This window comes from Cydia amplana, chromosome 16 (assembly GCF_948474715.1).
Source record: "Cydia amplana chromosome 16, ilCydAmpl1.1, whole genome shotgun sequence".
Lineage (NCBI taxonomy): Eukaryota > Metazoa > Arthropoda > Insecta > Lepidoptera > Tortricidae > Cydia > Cydia amplana.
The window spans coordinates 9216970-9241181 of record NC_086084.1 but is presented as its reverse complement, the minus strand read 5'-3'; the positions used below and the strand labels follow the sequence as shown (position 1 = coordinate 9241181).

General features: G+C 39.5%; 4 protein-coding genes across 4 annotated transcripts; 1 reads left to right on the top strand and 3 right to left on the bottom strand.

Annotated features, from left to right (window-relative positions):
• Positions 1 to 3454: 3454 nt before the first annotated feature.
• On the bottom strand, positions 3455 to 17319 carry LOC134654997 (peptidyl-prolyl cis-trans isomerase FKBP8). Its single transcript, XM_063510452.1, has 7 exons — positions 17022 to 17319; positions 16733 to 16879; positions 15764 to 16026; positions 9596 to 9842; positions 6882 to 7157; positions 5174 to 5279; positions 3455 to 3725 (listed from the first exon to the last, which is right to left on the bottom strand). Exons 1-6 carry the CDS (start codon positions 17205 to 17207, stop codon positions 5199 to 5201), a joined length of 1200 nt encoding a protein of 399 aa, XP_063366522.1. The 5' UTR covers positions 17208 to 17319; the 3' UTR covers positions 3455 to 3725; positions 5174 to 5198.
• A 789-nt stretch (positions 17320 to 18108) lies between these two features.
• LOC134655540 (cyclin-dependent-like kinase 5) lies at positions 18109 to 19809 on the top strand. Its single transcript, XM_063511012.1, has 2 exons — positions 18109 to 18811; positions 18898 to 19809. Exons 1-2 carry the CDS (start codon positions 18154 to 18156, stop codon positions 19134 to 19136), a joined length of 897 nt encoding a protein of 298 aa, XP_063367082.1. The 5' UTR covers positions 18109 to 18153; the 3' UTR covers positions 19137 to 19809.
• An 11-nt stretch (positions 19810 to 19820) lies between these two features.
• Positions 19821 to 21173, bottom strand: LOC134655295 (uncharacterized). Its single transcript, XM_063510745.1, has one exon. The coding sequence runs from the start codon at positions 21054 to 21056 to the stop codon at positions 19821 to 19823; it is 1236 nt and encodes a 411-aa protein (XP_063366815.1). The 5' UTR covers positions 21057 to 21173.
• Positions 21174 to 22777: 1604 nt separating this feature from the next.
• On the bottom strand, positions 22778 to 23605 carry LOC134655541 (DNA replication complex GINS protein PSF3; the record flags this gene model as incomplete). The annotated part of the gene is made up of 3 exons (XM_063511013.1): positions 22778 to 23025; positions 23140 to 23408; positions 23491 to 23605. Coding segments are annotated over 3 exons (609 nt in total), but the record flags the coding sequence as incomplete, so codon positions are not given.
• Positions 23606 to 24212: the final 607 nt, after the last annotated feature.

The window sequence follows — 24212 nt, the reverse complement described above, 5'->3', positions numbered from 1 at the left end:
ATGTAGTGTTTTGTTTGGCAACTGGTTTGCCACTTTTGCCAGTACTGAAACTGAAATAAATGTAATATACAAAGAGCAAAAAGTGACCACGTTAGCCAGTGGCCGAGGCAGGTTATTTACTAGTTATTTTGAAGATATGTAGATAGATGGAAGTTGTAAACATGTATTTCTCTTTCACTCTTTCACATTGCTATTAACTAATATTGCGTTATTTTAAAATGTTACTTAATTGAAGCATATAATTAATTAGAACTAGTCATACTAGGATGTTACCTTTATCAATATTAATAAAAAGGACTCAACTATTTCGCGGTTGAAATATTTATCTACCGTGTCCTAGATTTAAATAAATGTTAAATGTTTGACATAACATTCAATACCATTCCAGAATTATGGTGTTACATAATTTGCTTTAAAAAAGTTTCACATTAATAAACTGTTTTTTTTTATTCATTTTTCTCATCTATCATCTAGGCATTCTAGGCAATCTATAACAATTATATTAGGTAGGTACTTTACCTAGATTTTTTTTTAAAGTTGTTGTGTATGAAAATTCGTTTGTATAGCCTGACAAGAATCTAGAGTCGCTACTCTCTATTGTAAAAAATAAGTAATTTTATACGGAAAAGTATTAATAAATATATTGAAAAGCCAATCTTGAATAAAGTAACTCTTCCAATCATCGACATATGTATTTTAATGTGTGTGTGTGTGTCATTACATTAGAGGGGTGTTAATTTTAAAGAGGTTTGACTTTACAAAAAATACGTTAAATGTTAGAATGACAATCTTAAGATTAAATCTTGGTATGATTTTCTTTCTTAGAGGAAATGTAATTAAATTACATACTTTCTAACATCTGAATGACTTTCTAACTTCTAACGCACTCTAAGGGCTTCCGCTATAGTTCGTTTTTTTCTAGCATTAGAAAGAAGGTAAGCGATCTTGACATGTATATTAATTAAATTTTTAAATTTTAAAAATCAGTAACTAATATTAGGTACTTATGAAAGCAGAAGAATATAAATGATCGTATTCGATTCATAATTTGCCATTATTTATTTTTAAAACGTGTTTTTCAATATAAAGACACGTCGAGATTGTTTACCTTATTTCTAATGCTAAAAAAAAACTAACTATAGATGGTGTGGTTACACGGAGTGACGGAGCGCGTTAATGTGAAATAGTATGGACGGCGGATTTTACATACAATGCTAGGGAACACCCTAACATGTATGTAAATAAAAGAAAAAGTGTCTTCAACAACGTTTATTAGTGTTTAATTGAACAATGTTTTTTATTTATTTTTTTAAACGTGGGGCGTTATAGACCCTTACTCCGAACCATTGTCCTAAGTTAAAATAAATCTAATTTACTATGTCACATGTTGCTATAATAGTATTCTGACAAGATATCAGAATATTTACAGTAGATGTGATGTTAAAAGGTGAGGTATTTTATACTTCCCATTTCCCATTTGTTCTATAGAGCTGAAATTCTTACTCTTAACAATTTGAAAGCTTAATTTAGTAGCAAAAGTTGAATTGAAAGAAATGCCGTTAAATAATAACATTTCTTCAAGTTGCATGCATTTTTGATTTATGTACGCCGAAAGTTGCCTATTAAGTCCTCTAAAGGGTATAATATTCATACTTTTCCAGTTGCACGCCTCTGAGTAGGTATTCAAATATTTTGGGCAAGAGAAGTGTACATTCTATAAAACAACTGGGAACTAATTATTCTCGAAGTCGGAGACATTTGAATATGAAGGCTTATTGATACTACTAGATATAATTATAAATATTAATTTGCCTTTTCAGTAAGCATTTCAGTGTCCACAATTCGAGAATTCCACTTTAATTAAATAATCGTTATATTCACAGTGAAATCACATTTATATTGCGTTTTTAGACCAATTATTTAAGTTCTACTATGTATTAACCTTTTGTATGCCAATGACCGATATATCCGCACCGCAGGTTCAACGACAAAGACCGATTAATCGGTCACAGACCACAGAGCAACATAGACCTACGTGCGAATGCATAAAGTTCAATTTCAGTTTTGACACTTGAGTGACGTGGCGTCCGAGTGACAGCTTTTGTGTTTGACACGGCGTCGAAAAGGTTAATACGATTGAAATATTAATATCGTTAATTGCCTACTTGGCATGTAAATAGTAAATACCCATGATAGTACCTCTATAAAAATAATGATCATCCTCCATTTTGTTTTCCAATTCAAGCATATATGTAATGTTAATTGAACAAAAATGCAGAAATTAAAGCACCAATGATTTGAAAGTAAATTATAAATAAAATAAACAGTCGACTCTTTTATTTACCAACCTCTTTTATTTGACTGTCAAGTCAGTTATTTCAATGATTATTGTGGAATGCGATTTATAAATCTGTCCTTATACTAGTAAAGTAGATATCGAAAAATATTTTTAAATGTTTATTAGGTACACTGTTTTGATAGATATTTACTCTTATTATTATTTTCTACATCTCCAATTTTGGCACTACACAAAACAAAAACAACTATAAGACAAATACAGGTTTATACAAAATATATACATATTGAAATTTGAACATAAATGCACAATCGAAAGAATTAAAAGCAGAGACCAGTAAATAATAAAAACTTAACTTACATAATCTTCAAACAAAGTTGCATTCCTCCTGAAGTAACTTATCTGATGGTTTTTAAGTATGTTTGTAATGGCTCTAAAGTCTAAACACAATACCTTATTTCAGAAGAATATAACTTTGTATGAGAATTACACTTTTTCTATTTATTAGTCTCTGGTTGAAAGTAAGCTAGCGCAGTCTGGCGACCGCATCACAGAGTGTGTTAACTCTAATTAACCTAACCTTTCCACCCATTTTTACATAAAGTACAAGTGTCTACCCTAAATATGCGTGTTACATATAACGAGTATAGTGACGAGTTAGCAATCGCTTTAGTGAAAAGATCAAATTTTGAGCAGCCGAGTCGATATTGAAAATGTTGTTGTTAAATCGATTAGTCTACAATTTCATTGTGATCAGTTGATCACACAACATATATATATCTTGTTTCACAAAAAAAATTGTAGACGATTGAAGCTACAAATACAAAATTGACGAAATAAAGATATTCGGCTCATGAGTTAGGGTGGTATTCCATCTGTCCAATATCTTGGTTCAATGTGTATTTGCGTCTCACTTTTTTCTTAATGAGAGAGTGACACGCAATGCACATTGGACAAAAATCTTGGACAAGTCGAATACCACCCTTAGACACATCTACCGAGAGTTAATATAGTGTGTCAAATGTCTGTTTGATTTCAAACATAGACAGAGAGGATCATACTGTCATTGTCTAACACTAGTACTAGCACCCAAAAGAAAAGGATGAGTATAGTTTTTTGTTCCTATTACTGACAAGATTTGGTTGACCCAGTATAGATGTCTGTCTCGCCACTCTACTCATTACGTGTAACCGAGGCATAAATGATTACCCAGAATCAAATCTGAAGCTTTTAACAAAATTGTAATAAAACTTAGCATATAAAAAATACAAAATAAGCAATGTAAAATTGCATTTTAGAGGATTTAAGTTGCATAATATTTAATTGCTCGATATGAAGCTCGCTGCCGTAAGCAAACAAGCGCCTATAATGATATGAACTGTACGTAGCCGACCTTCCTTCCCCGCCGCCTCATTGGAATATCAATTCTCTGAAAAAAAATGTATAATAATTATTATATTTTTTAATTTAATTTAATTTTCTTTATTTAGAAACAAACAGTCTCTTATAGTAATACATTATTACAATGAAGGGTTATCAGACTTATAGACCTACAGTTTCCTTAATTAGAATATATATTAACCATATAACTTATATAAGTAGTACTAAACTAAATAGATTTCAAAGTTGAAATGAAATTGAAGTTACAATAATAACAAACTAAAAGTGCACTTAGAGTTGACTAATAACTATCTAATTAAAGCCCCATTCATTTTTTGTTAGTTTTGTTTATTTTCTTATTTATGGGCAGGGCTTTAGGCCCTGTTTCGAATTGTTATGAATATCAGTATTTTATAGTTAATGGAACTATAGGTCAGAGATAGGGAATACAATCTCGCACCAAGATTGGCGATTCGAGATCTCGCACGAAAAATCTGAATCGAGATAGGGTGTTTCAAGATCACGACCGTCAGACTTTCGAGATCGAGATTATTGGCAAGGTGCGAAGTCGGTGGAGGGGGAAGTGGCGCTGATCGTCACAAACACATGTAATCTTATGGAATGGCCGCCATTAGTACTAGCGGCAGCCGCTTGAACTAATTTTACTCCATAAGATTTAACGTAGAAAGTCTGCCAAAATGAGGGCAGCACCAGTCGTGCACCTAGCGAATACAAAGTAATTTAAAATGTCCTAATCTGGTCAAAAAACTCTAAGAATTCTGTAAACCCTACTTATTTAAGGTACACCATTATTACACCGGTATTGAAAATAAAAACAACAAATTTAATTAGTTGTAACACAAATCTTTTACGCATCAATTTTTCCGCAAAATGGCTTGTAAATTGTAATATTTTGTGAAACGCATAATTGTAATTTACATATTTGTATAAATTTTCCATTACAATTTTGTCATTTGTAAATTTTTGATATGTCCAGTTGTACTAAATACATATTTGTAACTTGTCACTTGTAAATTGTAATTGTAAGTTTCGTGGTATAGGCCCCTGTTTATAGCAAAAAGGCCAACAGCAGAAAACGCTCGCTCATTATTGCGCTTAGAGTGCGCCACAGTGCTATTATCGTCGGCTAAAGCTGGCTACATACAATAGTACTGCCTGAACAATATGAATCTAAGGTAAAAAGATTACTCAAAACAAGTAATTCACAGAGATCAATCTTTCAATCTCGTTTGAGATCTCGAAATTTTTAATCGAGATCTCGACCAAGATTACATAAATCGAGATTCCCTATCAACGAGATTGAATCTCGCAAATTCGTGCGAGATCTCGAAATTGCGAGATCGAGATTGCATTCCCTAGTCAGAGCTCTCTGACTCAGAGAGTTGCTTGGAGAAGGCCCTAAAGTCACTGCACCTTAAAATGAACTGTCATCGATTGTTCCTCAGCACCGTTCATTTGAAAATGAAGTATACTTACATCTCAACCCGCTGCTGCACGCTCATCAATGTCCCTGCATCTTGTACCGGTACACGAGCACGCTAGCCACGCCCACCAGCAGGCTCAGCAGGCCCCACATCAGCATCTGTGCCGACGGAAAATAAACCTTACACTTTCATAATCGCAAACTATTAACCTAATAATATTGGGCTGCATGCGTCAGTTGACGCCTCAGGCGGTCAAAGTGTTAATTAGAAATAAAGTAATTTTTCTAAGCTTTTTTTTTATATAATAGAAGAGAAGCCCGATCATATAATCGGGCCTTGTCATTTGCTTTTGTTTTTAATACGCAAAGCTTTTTCCCATAGATTTCTGCCTGGCATGGTAAAATATTAATTTTCCTTCTAATCGGGAGTAAAGTGGACAGGCTAATTAGTAATAGGTAACATTAAAAAGTTGGTAAAAATATATATTTTAAGATATTTTGGCGAGAAATTATGTCCATGAAATAAAACTATTATCATGAGTTACTATCGCGGTAACCGAAGAGAAAGTATGTGTTGACATTGGACGACCTGGCGTCAAAGTCACGGCGTTCCGATGTCGTGCCATGACCACAGTGGCGGTCACAGAGTATCTAGACTATCATATTTCAGTACCCACCTTAGCTTTAGATGATTTCTTATCAGGGCTGCCCTTAGGTGCCTGCGTGCCTAACATCCTCTTAGCCAGCCGGCGCTCTACCGAGCGGCCTCCAGGGCTTCCGAGTTGCGACCCATGGCGGATAGGATGCGCGACTAAAGGACCATACTCGTACTTCTACCTTATCCATTGCTTTCGGATATAGTAGAGCTAATATTTCAAACTTTTCACCTTGGGTTGTTGGAGTGGAATAAGTTCACTTGTCATTTAAAAGGTCGTAATAACAATTATGTTTCAATAATCAAATTGTCCTTGTAGACACACCTAGTGTGTTGCGGCTACATTTTCGGGCTGGGAGCGACACATTCCCTGGGTTATATATTTGAAAATTGTGAATTATTTGTATCAAATTAGATGTATCTAAAGTAAATGTACCCACCTTAGCTTTGGATGGTTTCTTATCAGGGCTGCCCTTAGGAGGATGCGCGACTAAAGGACCATACTCGTACTTCTACCTTATCTATTGCTTTCGGATATAGTAGGGCTAATATTTCAAACTTTTCACCTTGGGTTGTTGGAGTGGAATAAGTTCACTTGTCATTTAAAAGGTCGTAATAACAATTATGTTTCAATAATCAAATTGTCCTTGTAGACACACCTAGTGTTGCGGCTACATTTTCGGGCTGGGAGCGACACATTCCCTGGGTTATGTATTTGAAAATTGTGAATTATTTGTATCAAATTAGATGTATCTAAAGTAAATGTACCCACCTTAGCTTTGGATGGTTTCTTATCAGGGCTGCCCTTAGGAGGATGCGCGACTAAAGGACCATACTTGTACTTCTACCTTATCCATTGCTTTCGGATATAGTAGAGCTAATATTTCAAACTTTTCACCTTGGGTTGTTGGAGTGGAATAAGTTCACTTGTCATTTAAAAGGTCGTAATAACAATTATGTTCCAATAATCAAATTGTCCTTGTAGACACACCTAGCGTGTTGCGGCTACATTTTCGGGCTGGGAGCGACACATTCCCTGGGTTATATATTTGAAGATTGTGAATTATTTGTATCAAATTAGATGTATCTAAAGTAAATGTACCCACCTTAGCTTTGGATGGTTTCTTATCAGGGCTGCCCTTAGGTGCTTGCGTGCCTAACATCCTCTTAGCCAGCCGGCGCTCTACCGAGCGGTCTCTGGTGTTTCTCTGTTCACAGCGCTGGAGTTCCTTCCTCGCCAAAGCGTCATCAGGTGCCGCGGCCGCCGCCGCTCGAGCGGCCTCTAGGGCTTCCGAGTTGCGACCCATGGCGGATAGGATGCGCGACTTCCGGTATAGGGCTTTCGCGTTTTGGGGTTGGCAGGATAGTACGCGGGTCACTGCCTGAATAAAAATAAACGACAGATTCTGAAACATCATATTGGAAATATCTGAGAAAAATACAATTATTAATTATAAGTAACTGCACTCGCAGAGTTATGCATGTTGTTGTTACGCTACCCACTCTTAGTATTAGTTAATATTGTATTTACAGTTTTTGCATCGCACGGTCGAGGGTGCGCTACGAATAGCAACCTTAATCCTATACACATAATAACTATGCTAATTTACTGGTGTTTCCTTGAGATGCAAAAACATAATAATACCTACACCAAGTTATTGTATAGCATTAAGTTAAATTTTAATTCTCATTTATGTGAATAATGTATATTCTTATGAGAATAAATGTCTTAAACCATAAAAATAGTTTTGGATTTTAATAGACTTGCGTTTACGGGACCGGCCCCGTAGACAACATGCCGATCGCTAACGCTCCGTAGCGAACGAAACGCAACTGTCACTGTCACACTAATATGGAAGAGTGATAGAGACACAAAGCGATTCGATAGCGAAGCGAGAGCGATTGTCACCTTGGCCACAGAATAAATAATAGTACTAAGTACAGAAGACTTCTATAACAAAACGTGTCTGATACGATCAACACAGATATGGCCGCTAGGTGGCGACAGCGCCACGCGCGGCTTATGGCTTTCCCTAAAATTGGGGCCGAACGGACGTACTTTTAGCTACCTGTAGCAAAGCGACGAAATCGCGGAGTGAGACACGCCTGTCTTGGCTAGGCCGCCAGGCCAGTAGAATGCCAGTACCATGCAGGTCACCCAATTACTTCCAAATAGTTGGAAGAAAGCGAATGACGTTGTACTATTAAGTGAATGAAGTTGAATGAACGTATGCACGACGCCTATAGTCACAAATTTATGACGTAAGCACAGAATAAATAATAGTACTAAGTACAGAAGACTCCTCTAACAAAACGCGTCTGATACGATCAGCACAGATATGGCCGCCAGGTGGCGACAGCGCCACGCGCGGCTTATGGCTTTCCCCAAAATTGGGGCCGAACGGATGTACTTTTAGCTACCTGTAGCAAAGCGACGAAATCGCGGAGTGAGACACGCCTGTCTTGGCTAGGCCGCCAGGCCAGTAGAATGCCAGTACCATGTAGGTCACCCAATTATTTCCAAATAGTTGGAAGAAAGCGAATGACGTTGTGCTATTAAGCAAATGAAGTTGAATGAACGTATGCACCACGCCTACAGTCCCAAATTTATGACGTAGGTACGATGTCAATGTAACAACCTTCATGATTTGAAGTATTCTGATCCTTGAGCAAGGATCGCTTGGATCGCTTAAGTCCATGGCATCCAAACGGATAGACCTACAAATATCTGTGCCAGCATAAATAATAGTACTAGGTACAGAAGATTCACTCTCTAACAAAACGCGTCTATTACGACAGATATGACCGCTAGGTGGCGCAAGCGCAAGCAGGCGTCCGCTCCATAGCGGTGCGCGCCAACTACTATGGCTAGACACCAAAATTGGTGTGGGCCGCATGTACTTGTAGTGACGCGACGAAATCGCGGAGTGAGCCACGCCTGGTATGGTTAGGGTACCTGCAGCGCCGCTTCGTACACCCCGGCCTTGAGCTGCGCGGCGGCCATGTTGTTGTGCACTCGCAGGCGCTCGTCCAGCAGCGCGCGCAGCTCGTCCGAGGTGGGCGGGAACGTAAAGGCTTGTGTTGATGATAGTTAGGGTACCTGCAGCGCCGCTTCGTACACGCCGGCCTTGAGTTGCGCGGCGGCCATGTTGTTGTGCACTCGCAGGCGCTCGTCCAGCAGCGCGCGCAGCTCGTCCGAGGTGGGCGGGAACGTAAAGGCCTGTGTTGATGATAGTTAGGGTACCTGCAGCGCCGCTTCGTACACGCCGGCCTTGAGTTGCGCGGCGGCCATGTTGTTGTGCACTCGCAGGCGCTCGTCCAGCAGCGCGCGCAGCTCGTCCGAGGTGGGCGGGAACGTAAAGGCCTGTGTTGATGATAGTTAGGGTACCTGCAGCGCCGCTTCGTACACGCCCGCCTTGAGCTGCGCGGCGGCCATGTTGTTGTGCACTCGCAGGCGCTCGTCCAGCAGCGCGCGCAGCTCGTCCGAGGTGGGCGGGAGCGTAAAGGCCTGTGTTGATGATAGTTAGGGTACCTGCAGCGCCGCTTCGTACACGCCCGCCTTGAGCTGCGCGGCGGCCATGTTGTTGTGCACTCGCAGGCGCTCGTCCAGCAGCGCGCGCAGCTCGTCCGAGGTGGGCGGGAACGTAAAGGCCTGTGTTGATGATAGTTAGGGTACCTGCAGCGCCGCTTCGTACACGCCCGCCTTGAGCTGCGCGGCGGCCATGTTGTTGTGCACTCGCAGGCGCTCGTCCAGCAGCGCGCGCAGCTCGTCCGAGGTGGGCGGGAGCGTAAAGGCCTGTGTTGATGATAGTTAGTGTACCTGCAGCGCCGCCTCGTACACGCCCGCCTTGAGCTGCGCGGCGGCCATGTTGTTGTGCACTCGCAGGCGCTCGTCCAGCAGCGCGCGCAGCTCGTCCGAGGTGGGCGGGAGCTCGCCGGTGGCGGTGGGCTCCGTGATGCCGCCCTCCGCCTCGTCCAGCGCGTCCAGCGCGCGCCGGTACAGCTGCACGGCCAGCTGCGCCTCGCCCCGCCCGTACCACCAGTTGCCGCGGCCGCGGCGGCGGGTTCTAACAACAATAATCCATTATTAAAATAATAATTAATAATCGATTAAGTCCCGTTGTATAATTTAATAATGTGTAAAAATCGTGAAAGTTTAAATCAGCGTTAACAATAATCCATACATTATAAATGCGAAAGTGGGTATCTCTTGTTTCCCAAATAGTTTTTTTTTTATTTATTTATTTAGAAACAAACAGTCTCGTATTGCTACATTGGATACAATAGCATTTAGTAATATAGTAGACTTACAGTTTCCTTAATTGGATTATATAAACCTGAACATTAAAATATGAAAATACATAAGAATTATGAATTAGTTTTAAGCCATAATGTATTGTTTGCCCGCATTTTCGTTAGTCATAATTGATTTGGTTCAGAAACGTGTCACTTTTCAGGATTAAAAAATTAAAAAATTAAAATTATTTATTTGGTAGCATACAATTTTTCATAATTGGGCTGGTACCTCTTTTTAAGTATTGTAAATACTTGTATTAAGAGAATACCGCTCTTCCACTGTTGGTAACTTACAGTTAGTTTTTTATTTTATTTTATTATGCTATTAACATTAGATATCAGGGATTGCCGTAAAACAAACCTAACCTATCTATAGGATAACCTAACGAAAATCCTGAAATGTTAACGGTTTCAGTTTTATGACTAATAATAATAGTTTCAGTTTTATGACTAATGATAATATGACAAACAAACATTATGGGAAACAACGGGACCCCTGCGAAAGTGTATCTGTCTGTCTGTCTGTTACCTCTTCACGCTTAAACCGCTGAACTGATTTAGTTCATATTTGGTATAGAGCTATTTTGAGTCCTAGGGAAGAACATAGGGTAGTTTTTAGAAGTCATCCTTTAAGGGGGTGAAAAGGGGGGTGGAAGTTTGTACGTGGAATCGATAAAAAGCAGATTGGATAAAAAATAAACTACCCAAATTACTAACTCCACGCGGACGAGGTCGCGGGCAAAAGCTAGTAATTGATAAATACAAGACAAGAAAGAGACCTGTTTATGTAGCTTCGCTGTGGCACTAAAGCAATTTTTGCGGAGTCTATAAATATTTAAGACAAGGCGAAATGTCCTTGAAACAAAACAAATGTCCTGTTTTCATGATGTCCATAGGAAAAGTGATACTATGTCACGTAAAGTAGTGCAAAATATTGAAGCCGCCGGTTTGGTAGCTAAAGTAGATGGCGCTGCACGGCGTCATTGTTGTAACTGTGTATTAAAGGGGGCGCTAGAAGCCTAAGTTATAAAGTAAAAGATAAGTGGTAGTGACGTTACAGATAGACTTGACCTATAAGCATTGCAAACAGATCTCATCAGCATAGAATAGATAAGATTGCACGACAATTATATGCCATTGACTGCAACAATCACGAAATGACATTTTGCACATTATTATTGCAGATTCTAGTCTAAGCTACCTCATAACTCAGCGGTTTTGCTCGGTAACCTAATTCCAAGAATGGGCGCAAGCCGTAGTTTAACGTAAGCACCTGCCGCTGGGGGATGAACGTTGCTCACGTCCGTAGGAGATTGCCACCAACGCCCTACACGTGTCCCCTGGGTGGCGCTAAACGAGCAACAACCTTTTTGGCTACTGTACTTGTCGCTATATGAGACCTCACAGTACCTTTCAGTCGTTTTTGTGGATTAATAATTATGCCTGGATACGCACATGCTCGCTCTCCAAAGAGCCAACTGACTAGAGACATTGGACCTATTACCAGAGTCTGTCAATTAAATATAGAAAGTATAAGCCTAGCTAAGTGTGAAGTACTACATAAGATCTTAATTGAAAATGACATTGACATACTCCTGCTTCAAGAAACACATGCCAGGGATGAACAAGATCTGAAAAGGAGGGGGAAAATCCACGGTTACAATATCGCTCACTCTATCGATCACCCACAATACGGAATAGCCACATATGTAAAGGACAGTGTAACGGATGTAGCTGTCGAGAGTTGCCTTTCTGGACCCGACATCTTTGCTTCGGCTGTCAAAATCAAAGACCTCACTATTGTGAATGTGTACAAGCCACCTAACTCTCCATGGTCCGCAAATATACCAACCTATCCACACCCTTGCCTATATGCAGGAGATTTCAATAGCCACCACGAAACATGGCGCTACAGCAACAATGATATAAATGGAATTAATCTGGTACAGTGGGCGGAAAATAACACTCTTCACCTTGTTTTTAACGCAAAGGATAAAGGGTCATTTAGATCGGCACGTTGGAAAAAGGACTATAACCCAGACCTAACATTTGTCACCTGCGATCATAATGGAATTCCTTTACACACGTCCCGAAAAATCCTTAAAGATTTTCCCAATAGCCAACATAGACCAGTCCTGATGGAAATCGGTATTAGGATCCCGCTTTCAAAATCAATGCCACTACCGCGATGGAACTTCCAAAAAGCCAATTGGCAGACCTTCGCCATAGATATGGATGCTGCCATCAGGTGGATACCTCCTCGAGCTGAAAACTATGATCGCTTTGCTAAACTTATTATTGCTACAGCTAAAAAGAATATCCCGAGAGGCTATCGTAAACGGTACGTCCCCTGCTGGTCAAATGACAGCGAAAAATTATATGAGGAGTACAAACGAACTGGCGATCACGACATTGGCGAAGATCTTCTAAAATCATTGAACGAAAGCCGGCGAGACAAATGGATAAAAACAGTGGAATCCATGGACTTTAAAACGTCAAGTAGAAAGGCTTGGAGGGTTCTAAATAAACTATCCGGTACGTCTGCTTCTAAATCAAACGCTGCTACTAAGTCTTTGACAAATGCAATTGCCAACAGAATTGTAGATGTATCTCGAGTTAAAGGAAAAAAGGCTGAGACGACCATCATAAAACAACACGCAAAGCAGCTCAAAGCGACGCTTCAACCCAATGACAACGTGTCTAAGGAATTCTCACAGGACGAAACGGACCACGCCTTAAAAACCCTGCCTCTAGGCAAAGCAGCTGGTTTCGATGGAGTCTACAACGAATTCCTCAAACACATTGGCCCAAAGACCAAAGAATGGCTCAGACTTTTTTACTCAGACATCCTTCATCGTAATAAATTACCGCGTAACTTTAACCGGGCGAAAATCATAGCAGTTTTGAAACCAGACAAGCCTGCCGATGACCCCAAAAGCTATCGACCCATCGCTCTGCTGAGTTGCATATATAAGTTAATGGAGAGGCTGATTTACAACCGAATTAACAAACACGTGGATAAAGTTCTACCGGTTGAGCAAGCTGGGTTCCGCAGCGGCCGCAACTGCACGGATCAAGTCCTTTCTCTTACAACTCACGTCGAAGCAGGGTTCCAAAGAAATATGAAGACAGTTGCCGTCCTTATAGATCTGTCTTCGGCGTACGATACGGTGTGGAAGCAGGGGCTGATATATAAGCTCATGATTGCATTACCATCGAGAAAAATAGTGGCACTAATTAACACCATGCTGAGCAACCGTGAGTTTATCGTACATCTCGGCGAACACCAAAGTACGATCAGGAAATTAAATAATGGTCTGCCTCAGGGATCAGTATTGGCTCCTCTCCTATTCAATTTATATACACACGATATGCCGGTTACACAAAGTCAGAAGTTTATGTACGCCGATGACATCGCTATAACATCCCAACACAAGAGCTTCAAACCCTCCGAAGAGATGCTAAACAAAGACCTGGTAAGCTTGGAGGAGTACTTCAAAAAATGGCGCCTGGTACCCAATGCTACTAAAACCGAGGTAACAACCTTCCACCTTCACAACAAAGAGGCTAATTACGAGCCGAAGATATCTTTTGGAGGGAAAATTCTAACCTACAACCCAACGCCAAGGTACCTAGGAGTGACACTTGACCGCAGTCTTACCTACGCGCCACACATGAGCAAATTAGGGAAAAAGCTTCAAACCCGGAATAACATCATGCATAAACTGGCCGGCACCACATGGGGGGCAAGAGCTGATGTGCTTCGCACCAGTGCTCTGAGCTTGGTATATTCGACGGCTGAATACTGCGCACCGGTCTGGTTAAATAGTGCGCACGTGAAGCGAGTTGATGTCCAGCTGAATCAAACCATGAGGTGTATTTCTGGAACTATCAAGAGCACCCCCGTACAATGGCTCCCGATGCTCAGTCATATTGCTCCTCCTCATCTAAGAAGGAAACAAGCGCTTATCCGTGAAGCGAGGAAGATCCTGGCCTGCCCAGACTTGCCTGCGCACGCTGATTTCCAAAACCCTCCCCCAAACCGTTTAAAATCTCGGCACCCTTCATACGATACTGCACGAACTCTGATCAACTGTCAGTTCAACACATCTACAATGTGGGAAAAGGAGTGGAGAGACAAGCCTCCCGAAAGCCTGGGCGCTATTATCAACCCTACAGTGAAACCACCTGGCTTTTTAATGCCCAGAAAAGAATGGTGTCAGCTGAATAGACTAAGAACCGGTTGTGGACGCTCACGAGCGTTCCTGCACAAATGCGGCTGGGTGGAGTCTCCGAGGTGTGAGTGCGGTGCTGCGGAGCAGGATGTCGCGCATATCATTCGAGACTGCGCGCTACGTAAATACGACGGAGATCCAGCAGACTTGTTCACCCTTGACGGCGACGTTATCCAATGGATGCAGGGTTTAACCATAAGCCTATAAACGACTGACAATATGCCATACGATTAAATAAACCTGCCGCTGCCACCTGACATTCCAATTGGAGTTTGATCTAAAATTAGTCTGAATTGACAGAATTTAAAAAACTGACAGTATTAAATTCCGTTACGTCTGCTGTGGCCGTAAGTAGCTTTATCAGAGGTACCTAACATAAACATTGATAACAGTAGCCTTGATCTAGTATTTTGGACATTGTTTCCGTTGTGCCAATAATGTGTGCTAATTTCATTTCATAACATGATAAGTTTAAAACAGATGTTTACCATTAAAACGAGTAACATACTTATAACGCATATGATACATTCCATTTTCGATCCTTATAAATATCGGTACGGTACTAGAAAAGGGTCTCCAAATGAGGCTTAAATTTTTTTTTCATCAGACTAGACTAGGCAAACTACAACGGAACCCCGCAGTTCGCGAGTTCCGGCTCAAACGATTATGATTATTTGGGGCATTATCTATGAAAAGGGACCGTATTGTCGATGGCGCTTACGCCACACAGCGTCGCGCGGCATTGTATTTATATCGGAGCATCGTTGACAATGGCGTAAGCGCCATCGACAATAAGGTCCCTTTTCATAGATAACGTCACATTTAAGGTACCCAAAAATTAAAAACACTCAAAGCAAGATTTGCTGCACTTGATTTATTTTAAAAGTATGCTGACCCTTGCTATTTTGTTTTGATACAAAAAATCAACAGCATTTGTTATCCACTTATCTTTGGCATACATCACATTTATGTGCATACTGTTTACCTATTCCGTAAGATATAGTTACCTAATTCACGTAACTAACCTAGGAGTGATGTCAACACGAAAATTTTATTCACACATTGAAATACGCGAGTACTCCATTCAAATTACCCTTGATTTGTTCTGTATCAAAATAAACAACTTTAACGTCATCGGTGACGTGATATTTGTTATTGTCGACGTGTTGTGTTTAGGTCCAAAATAAAACGAAAACAGTTTTGAATGATTTACGGTTAGTTTCACTAGACTTACATCAACCGGGATATGAACATTACAAAAAGTAATCACGGTTCATATCCCTGCCGATATAAGTCTAGGAAAACAGACTTACTCAATTAAATTTGTGTTGCCCATGGAAAGGCTAAATCTGGTTTTATTGAACCAAAATCTTGGCGCACGGCGCACGGATCCACATCCATGTGGCCGAACCGTTACATTGACAGTGATGTTTCAGTACATTTAACCATAGACTCACCCAATTTCCATTCTCTCAGCAATGGATAACGTTTCATGTTCAGGTTCTTCGCTCCAATCATGCAGTTCCAATCGTGCCTCCAACCATGTTTCCGGACCAATCACCGGGCCCTCATAATTTACTAAAGTGCTCTCCCCAACCAAACCTTGGTTCACACCAGGCTTCAGACCTACGTCTCCGTACGCAAAACGTGGCGCTATTTGAAGAAGGCATTCTTCCCCTTTGTACATAAGTGTGAGTGCTAAGTCCAATCCTTGTAGTATCTAGAAAGATGAAATCTAATTAGCACACTTTTCTAATAAGATGCAACGATCATCATCCTTTATATAATCTGCTTACGTAATTAATGTTTGCTTGGGCAACTAACATTGTGTAATGGTGCAAAAGTACAAATTTGGTAAATAAATACTTGGAACATTGAAACAGTATTTTTTTTATTTTTTCTCATCATTTGTTAATTTTTGTAAAGCCCCGTCTCCATATCGCGCGGCAAACCATCGAACAAGGTATCGCAAGGCAATGGATACCGGGCGCATCGAGTTGGCTCGCGAGCCAGCCCGGTATCCATTGAGCGCGACTGCCGCGCGAGCCAATGTTCGATGGTTTGCCGCGCGATTTGGAGACGGGGCTTAAAACAAAAATCGGTCCTCATAACTAAATTCATTTAACATCGATTCATATTTTTATTTATTATATTAAATATTTTGCTAATAACATTTGGCAACAGCTGAATGATATTCAAAATTATGATTAATTACTAATGCCAACAGCATCTAGAATTCTAGATAGTAAGGCTACATGTTCAGATATTATCAAAACGTCTGATAAGGATAAGATAATAAATAGTTATTGTTAGAAAGTAAAATTATTATTCTATTGCTTGTTCTTATAGTAAATGATTTGAAACATATTGTACTTTCTAAGTATTACAAACATGTGGTAAAAGTAGAAATTCATTATGGTTATTACCTCGTTATCTCCCAGATAAATTTTAACATGATCCCTCTTCTCAAATATGTCTCCGTTGCCACCTCGGATCTTCAGCTCATAGCTTATCCGACATATATCACTTCTGTGTGGTCTCAGGCCTTCTGATTCATCTCCGGGCTTTAAAATCTACAACAAATACACCAATTATTTATTGAGAAGGTGAACATGTTTTCTAAAATATTGTTTTACTATTCCAGCAAGTCAAGGACTACCTACACAATACATAGATTAAAATGTAAATAAATTCAAACGAAATGACGTTTCTAACCTTTTTAAGTAGGGCACCTGATCCAAGCACATCTTGCCACTCGTCAGTTTTGCTCTCTACGGGTTTCTCAGTCTCCGCTGCCGCGGCCTCGGCCAGTTTCGCCTCCTCTATCTCGTGAGCTGTCGCCAGATCCTCAAAGGAACTGCTCTCCGACTGGTTCAACAAGGCATTATCTTCTTCGCTCATCTTAAAAACAATCACAATCTACGCACTTCTTCGCATACGTAAGTGTTTATCAATAGAAATCAACAGTCACGATTTTACCATGTCTTGTTTAATGATTCAATTCAGTGAAAAATCATTTAATAAACACTCACCTTTTAATTAACACGATAAATAGAATAAACAAAATGATGTGCTCTTTGAAATGAAAATATGACAAATCAACTTTTTTGGATTCTTAACTTTTTTTATGAATGGAATGAAATCTGCAATTTCTGCAAATTTGAAGTGAATGGATTAAATTAATTGATCATACGAATGAATTTTTCATTACGTTATCTGTGAAAATATTTTAGTTAAGCCGTATCCAGACGAGCTGGGCAAATCGACCGATTTGATCAGAAAATAATTGGCGCCAATCACATCTATAGCTGGTCAACCAAATCTTGTCAGTAAAAAAAGGCGCGAAATTCAAATTTTCTATGGGACGATATCCCTGCGCGCCTACATTTTTCAAATTTGCCGCCTTTTTCTACTGTCAGGATCTGGTTGACCAAGTATAGCGTCCACACGTATACAATTTAATCACCAATTTGCATTCCATAGATACTAAATTCAAAAATTGGCATTTTTGTGTCCGCACCTGCTGATTTGATCGGGGAATCAATTTGGCATTTGCGCCCGCACGGCCTGATTCGATCGTACAATTTCATCAGATTGGCGAAAAATTGTCTCGTCTGGACTCCACTTTATATAGCAGGTTTGCCAATCTATTCCAAACATCAATAAAACCGCGCAAATTCCAGTAACCCAGTTAGACTGAAAGGCCTGAACAATCTTCTGCTATCATTGTGTTTATGTCACTGTCAAATTGTTACAAACCGGAAATTTAGTTGAGTGAAAAATATAATTCAATCGATTTTCAGTAAAATATAATTGCTTTAACTAGTTTTAGTTACTTATAACAACCATGCAGAAATATGAGAAATTAGAAAAAATAGGCGAGGGAACATACGGCACGGTATTCAAAGCAAAAAACAAAGAAACTCATGAAATAGTCGCCCTGAAACGAGTAAGGTTAGACGACGATGATGAAGGAGTACCATCGTCCGCACTGCGGGAAATATGCCTTTTGAAAGAGCTAAAGCACAAAAATATAGTTCGACTCTACGATGTGCTGCATAGTGAGAAGAAGTTGACACTAGTCTTTGAACATTGTGATCAGGATTTAAAGAAATATTTTGATAGTTTGAACGGAGAGATCGATCTTGATGTAGTGAAATCGTTTATGTACCAGCTGTTGCGGGGATTGGCCTTCTGTCACAGCCACAATGTGCTTCACAGAGACCTGAAGCCTCAGAATTTGTTAATTAATAAGAATGGAGAACTGAAATTGGCAGACTTTGGTTTAGCCAGAGCATTTGGTATTCCAGTGAAGTGTTACTCTGCGGAGGTGGTTACACTCTGGTATAGGCCTCCTGATGTGCTGTTTGGAGCTAAATTGTACACAACCAGTATTGACATGTGGTCAGCAGGGTGTATATTTGCAGAGCTGGCTAATTCTGGCAGGCCCCTGTTTCCTGGTTCAGATGTTGATGATCAACTTAAGAGGATCTTTAAATTACTTGGTAACTACACCTTGAATTTTGTCAGTATGTACTCAAGCACATCATACATGTATTTGTTTTCTTATTAGAATCTTATTTGATTTCAGGTACCCCTAATGAAGACACTTGGCCAGGAGTGACCCAGCTCCCTGACTACAAGCCCTCACCAGTGTATCAGCCGAGCCTGGGAATAGCCCAAGTAGTCCCCCGACTGCCAGCAAAGGGTCGGGACCTCTTGGCCCGCTTGCTCACCTGCAACCCGGCACTCAGGATGCCTGCTGATGATGCCATGGCCCATGCTTACTTCCACGATTTGAATCCATCAGTAAAGAATGACAGATGTTAACAATCAATACATCCATACAAATGTACCTCTGAATTATTAGTTTCTTATAAGAATACAGAGGTACAAGAGTGTTGTGATGATGAAAAAAATAATTGAACAATCAGACTGTAGTTGTGGGTAGTTCTGGTGTTATAGTAATAAAAATGTGATGCCAAAAGTCTTGTCCTACGACAGACAGAGCTATTTATTAGGTGTGGACAGGAAACTTAGTAATGATCTCAATAAAATAATGAAATTGATGTTAGGAATATTTAATATATAAATTTGGATTTTTACCATCCTAATATAAACATAGTAATAAAATAAAAATACAATTGACAGGTTAAATATAAATTAAGATTAAAGTTCATCCTTTTGTAATTCATATTAAATTAATGTTTTTGCATTTACATTCAAATATTCTGAACAATGGGGTATCTAATATTAAATATTGCTAATTTTGTACTTTAATTTTGTGTCACCATAATATTTTTTACAACAGTAGTTTGTAAGGCTAATTAGGGTCTTAAATTGACATTAGACTTCATCAATATTTGTAAATATTAATCTGTTTGTAATATTTTGACTGATATTCCTTTGAATGTACTTTTACTGAACTAAATCTAACATTTATCTTAATTGTTAAATACAAATTAGTGTAATAAACATTTTGTAACATATGATACAAATTCCATGTCAATTTAATTATTTCTTAATTTCCAGTGTTTTATCCAGTTCAGAGGACAAGATGTCACATACAAAGTCACTTAATTCTTCACTAATCTCTTTCATGTTAGATGTCATAGAGGCCTTATAACTCATTGAACTTTCAATGCTTTCTGAGGTCTTTGAAGAGGTGCTAGTGAGCTCTGAAATTTCTGACTTAGTCATTCTAGAATGACCAGCTTTTTCAGACATAGCAGCACTTGATTTTTCAAACTGTTGTTCTAATGATTCCTCTGATTTTGTCAATGTTTTATCAAAAAGATCAAACTTTTCTTCTGATGTCTCACTTAATTTTGCAAATGTATGTTCCAATACTTCACCAGATGTAGACATTGCTGCACATGCCCTTTCACCAGATGAAGTAGTTGCTCTTGATTTGTCAATATTTTGTTCTACTATTTCTGATTTTGATAAAGCTGATTTATACGTTTTATGACACTTTTCATCTGAAGCTAAGGCCGCACTTGCCTTAGCAAATGTTTGTTCCAACATTTCAGAAGTGTTTTTTCCAACTTGGCAAGCTTTCAGTTTGTCCCGCTCTACCTTTTCTTTTTTCTTTTCAATTGTTATTTCGGAGCTTTCTGAAGCAGCTTCCCGAAGTAATTCAGGTTTTAGTAATAAACAACAATGGTCCTCCTTTAACATGATTTGTGTGTTCTTTTTATTAACATCTACATTCTGCAATTCAGCAGATCTGTCTTTTTGACCTGTGTTAATAACTGATTTAGCTGTTTCCTCCTTTAAGGGACATGATTTACATAACGTTATTGGCACAATTTGTTCGTTTTTCGGCAATTCTCTCGACTTATTCACTACTACTGTAAGCACACCATCGGACGATAATTTTGAAATAACGTCTTCGGGCATACAATAGCTTGGTAAGGCATAACGTCTCGTAAATTGCCTTGAAACAAAACCATGTTCGTCCTTCCTCTCCTCATGCCTTCCTTCGACAATGATTTGCTTATTTGCCACTTTAACACTTAATTCATCAGGACGAAAGTGTTGCACATCCAATGTTACCTTGAATGATTCCTTTTCGTTGTTTATTGTTGAGCCGAAGTCTTTATCGTAGCTTTGCGTGTTTAACTTCCATGGTCTGTAGTAGTTTTTGTAGGTGGTGTAGAAAGGGAATAAGAAGTCTTGTGGAGTGATGCACATTCCGAAGTTTTGGTCGAATAACCGGGAGGGCCACGGCGAAGGCGGGAAGGCCATTTTAATAGCTAAACAAACAATAGCTTCGAGCAAGCGTTCTAAAGTGCACTGGGAGAATATGCGTCGTGCCAAATGCTTTTAAACCCTGGCACTTCCTATTTGTTTCCCTCATTTGCTAAGGTTGCCCCTCATCTAAAAGAGCAATATATTTATCGAACTGAAACTACCGTTTCAGAGAACTTTACAGGCAGGCTATACGCTTGGTTGCCACTTGTTGACTGTTAAGGACCTGAAATACTTGCAATATAAGTAAATACCTCTACTCGTATACCTAATAAGCTATGATAAAATATCGGTTTATTGTTCATATGTAATACCTACCTACATTTTCCACTATTGGATGTTCATTTTCAGAGGAAAACTCCCGGATTGTGGTCTCCCAACCGGTAAATTATATAGGAGGCAAACGAACAGACAATGCGCCTAACTGTAAGAAATTACCATCGCCCATGGACACCTGCAGTGCAACGCAACATCAAAGGGGTTGAAAGCGCGTTGCCGGCATTTAAGATCGGAGTACGTACGATCTTTACATGAAGGTACACTTAATAAAATCCATCAATGGTCAGTTTTGCCTACATGGACAACACCGTACCTACTATATTATGTGGTAATGTGACTAAGGCGGTTATCCACACTGGATGCGATTCGCACGTCGTTCCGATGTTCTGTGTTATAGCGACATCCTGCTCGCACATCGGAGTCGCATCCAGTGTGATACCCGCCTAATGTGCGTTGAGTAGGTACCTACTTAGTGTACTCAATACTAATGTTGTAATTAATTAAAAACTATTTACATGTTATTGCATGAGTTAGTTAATGTTCAGCCCTAACTGACATCAATAGTGATCGACGACTGGTCGATGGCTATTTTAATCCGCGACATTAAGGTACGAATATAAATAAATACTAGGGCTGTGACCGAAATATCGTATTACTCAGCCAGTCCTCACTTACAGACGGTAATAGGTCCTAAACTAGGATTTATAGGTCAATTAGAAACGGGTATTGCATTCTAAATACATCTGTACATAAATGTAATGTTATTTTATTACTGACAACGATAATTGACTAATAACAGGCTCCCTATTCATAGTCTAGCTAATTCAAAGAGCCAGTTCTAGTGTAATTTAAACCCAAGCTTGGTTACAAATATGAGTATTTGGAGTTCAATCATACTGGTTCACTTTATAATGCAGCTGTGATAATAGTTTTGGGAGTTACAGCCAAGATTGGAAATGTAGATGTTGATAATGACTCGAACATCTACTGAATATCTATTATATTGATTTATGACATTTTATTTACTTTGCACTGCCAAGAATCTAGACTAGAGCATTCTCCTACATAGGTGGTATGCATTAAGGGCAAGTCTTAACAAAAATAGATCATATACATTATGTAAATATATATGAGCATTTCTAAAAAAGTTTATACATAATACTTATCACTACATTATTGAGTATAATCAAAACATTATTGAGCTTCATAATTAAATAAATATCATTAAAAAAACAGTTTACAAATAGTATAGAAAACGGAATTGTAGGTATCTCTGTTTGGCCCTATGGTTGACTAGTAGAGAATGCCATTTGGCATTAAGTCCGCCATTTGTACATTGTTGTATATATTTTGTGCAATAAAGTTTAAATAAATAAATAGTGATATTAATTAAGTATAAACTTCTTAAAATTAAATGCAGAATGCACGAAGATCATATTAATTTATTTACATTAAGTTATTGTTATAACATTTCCATCTCTGCCCGTTTCCGTTTCCTATGATTAGCCACCATGTTGGCAGTAGTGAGAGGGCAGTCTCCTCTCTGTAACCAGCTGGACAGAGCCCTCTCTGTGACAGCAGCGGTAGCTGCGCGTCTTCTCTCGCTGGCAGACAAGGGCTGGATGGAACCAATCGAGTCACTGGACACACTGGCAGCCATCAGCATCCGGAATCTTTGTCTAAAAGTCTAAAAATAATTCAAAAATTACATTTCTTTTTAATTAGAATGATGGTTTTACTGAATTTACTGAGCCAGCAGGCTACATGCCAAAAAGTTTAATGAAACATGATGGATGCTTACATTGATTAAAGTGGATTTCACTTCGCCTTTTATATCATGTTTCGCCACATAGCACCCCAGCTCGTAGAAATGGGGCCCTAGCTTGTGCATGTCCACTGTACAGGCATCTGCATTGAGGATTTCCCTGTAAGCATCTTTGTATATTTTAGGCAGGTCCACGTTCAACAAGGGAGGCCTTCTCGAATTTAATGCCTCTGCTAACCACAGCGGTACGTCAAGGTTTGAACCAGCTTTAAGGTCATCTTCAGCGGCTGACGGGTCTAAAAATCCTGTGGGATAGGAGTTGTAATGTATCAAAACTATATAAGAAGAAAAAATTAAGATAAACAATTTGTGTTTATGTATACTAACCCATTTTTGGTAAATCGTGTAAAAATCGGCATGGAACTCGTTCATTTGTGACTAATATGTCTGATATAGATAGGTAAGAATTATCCATAGCAATATCTTGCAGAATATATCCGTAATTTTACTTCATTTAGCTATTTTGCCCATTTTTTATGCATGCAATTGCAACTGTCAGTGCCGATTTCCCGCGAAACTAGCTGTCAAAGCGCATTGGGTATTATTTAGTCCATTCACTATCCAGCAACCAGAATTCACTATTGCCGTTGGTGCGGTGCGGTAGTGTGTTATGGCATACCACACTTACGAACGGGCCCCAGCCAGAGCCGTATTCTGTTACACCAAATATTATCAGCACATCGTTAACAATATTTGAAATGTAAAAAAAATTACATGTCAAATATCGTTATTAAAGTTTTTTTTCTTGTTTTGGTATTTCGTAAAACGGCAAACAACTCTTGAGCCCTCTCCAGACTATGCGCGTGAATCGCGCTTCGCACCGCGATTCGCGCACGAGTGTGGAGGCTTTGCTCGGGCCCATTCGCAAGTGTGGATCTACAGCCCTCTCCACACTCGTGCGCGAATCGCTGCTTCGCATGAATAGGGCCCTTTACTTTGACAAGCAAATTGAACGAATGAATGAATGAAGCCGGCTTTTCAACAAGCGGCAGCGGCGGCGCAACGCACGCAAACAAGTCGTCTATTGGTCTATGCTATGCATGTCAAAT

What these genes read in the sequence shown, in the direction of transcription:
- LOC134654997 (XM_063510452.1), bottom strand. Translation starts at nt 17,207, where the DNA reads ATGAGCGAAGAAGATAATGCCTTGTTGAACCAGTCGGAGAGCAGTTCC. An exon ending in CAGGTGCCCTACTTAAAAAG is followed by an intron (nt 16,880 to 17,021) that starts GTTAGAAACGTC and finishes TATTTGTTGTAG; the next exon opens with ATTTTAAAGCCCGGAGATGA. An exon ending in TGTACGAGGCGGCGCTGCAG is followed by an intron (nt 7,158 to 9,595) that starts GTACACTAACTA and finishes ATTTTTATTCAG; the next exon opens with GCAGTGACCCGCGTACTATC.
- LOC134655540 (XM_063511012.1), top strand. Translation starts at nt 18,154, where the DNA reads ATGCAGAAATATGAGAAATTAGAAAAAATAGGCGAGGGAACATACGGC. An exon ending in GAGGATCTTTAAATTACTTG is followed by an intron (nt 18,812 to 18,897) that starts GTAACTACACCT and finishes ATTTGATTTCAG; the next exon opens with GTACCCCTAATGAAGACACT.
- LOC134655295 (XM_063510745.1), bottom strand. Translation starts at nt 21,056, where the DNA reads ATGGCCTTCCCGCCTTCGCCGTGGCCCTCCCGGTTATTCGACCAAAAC.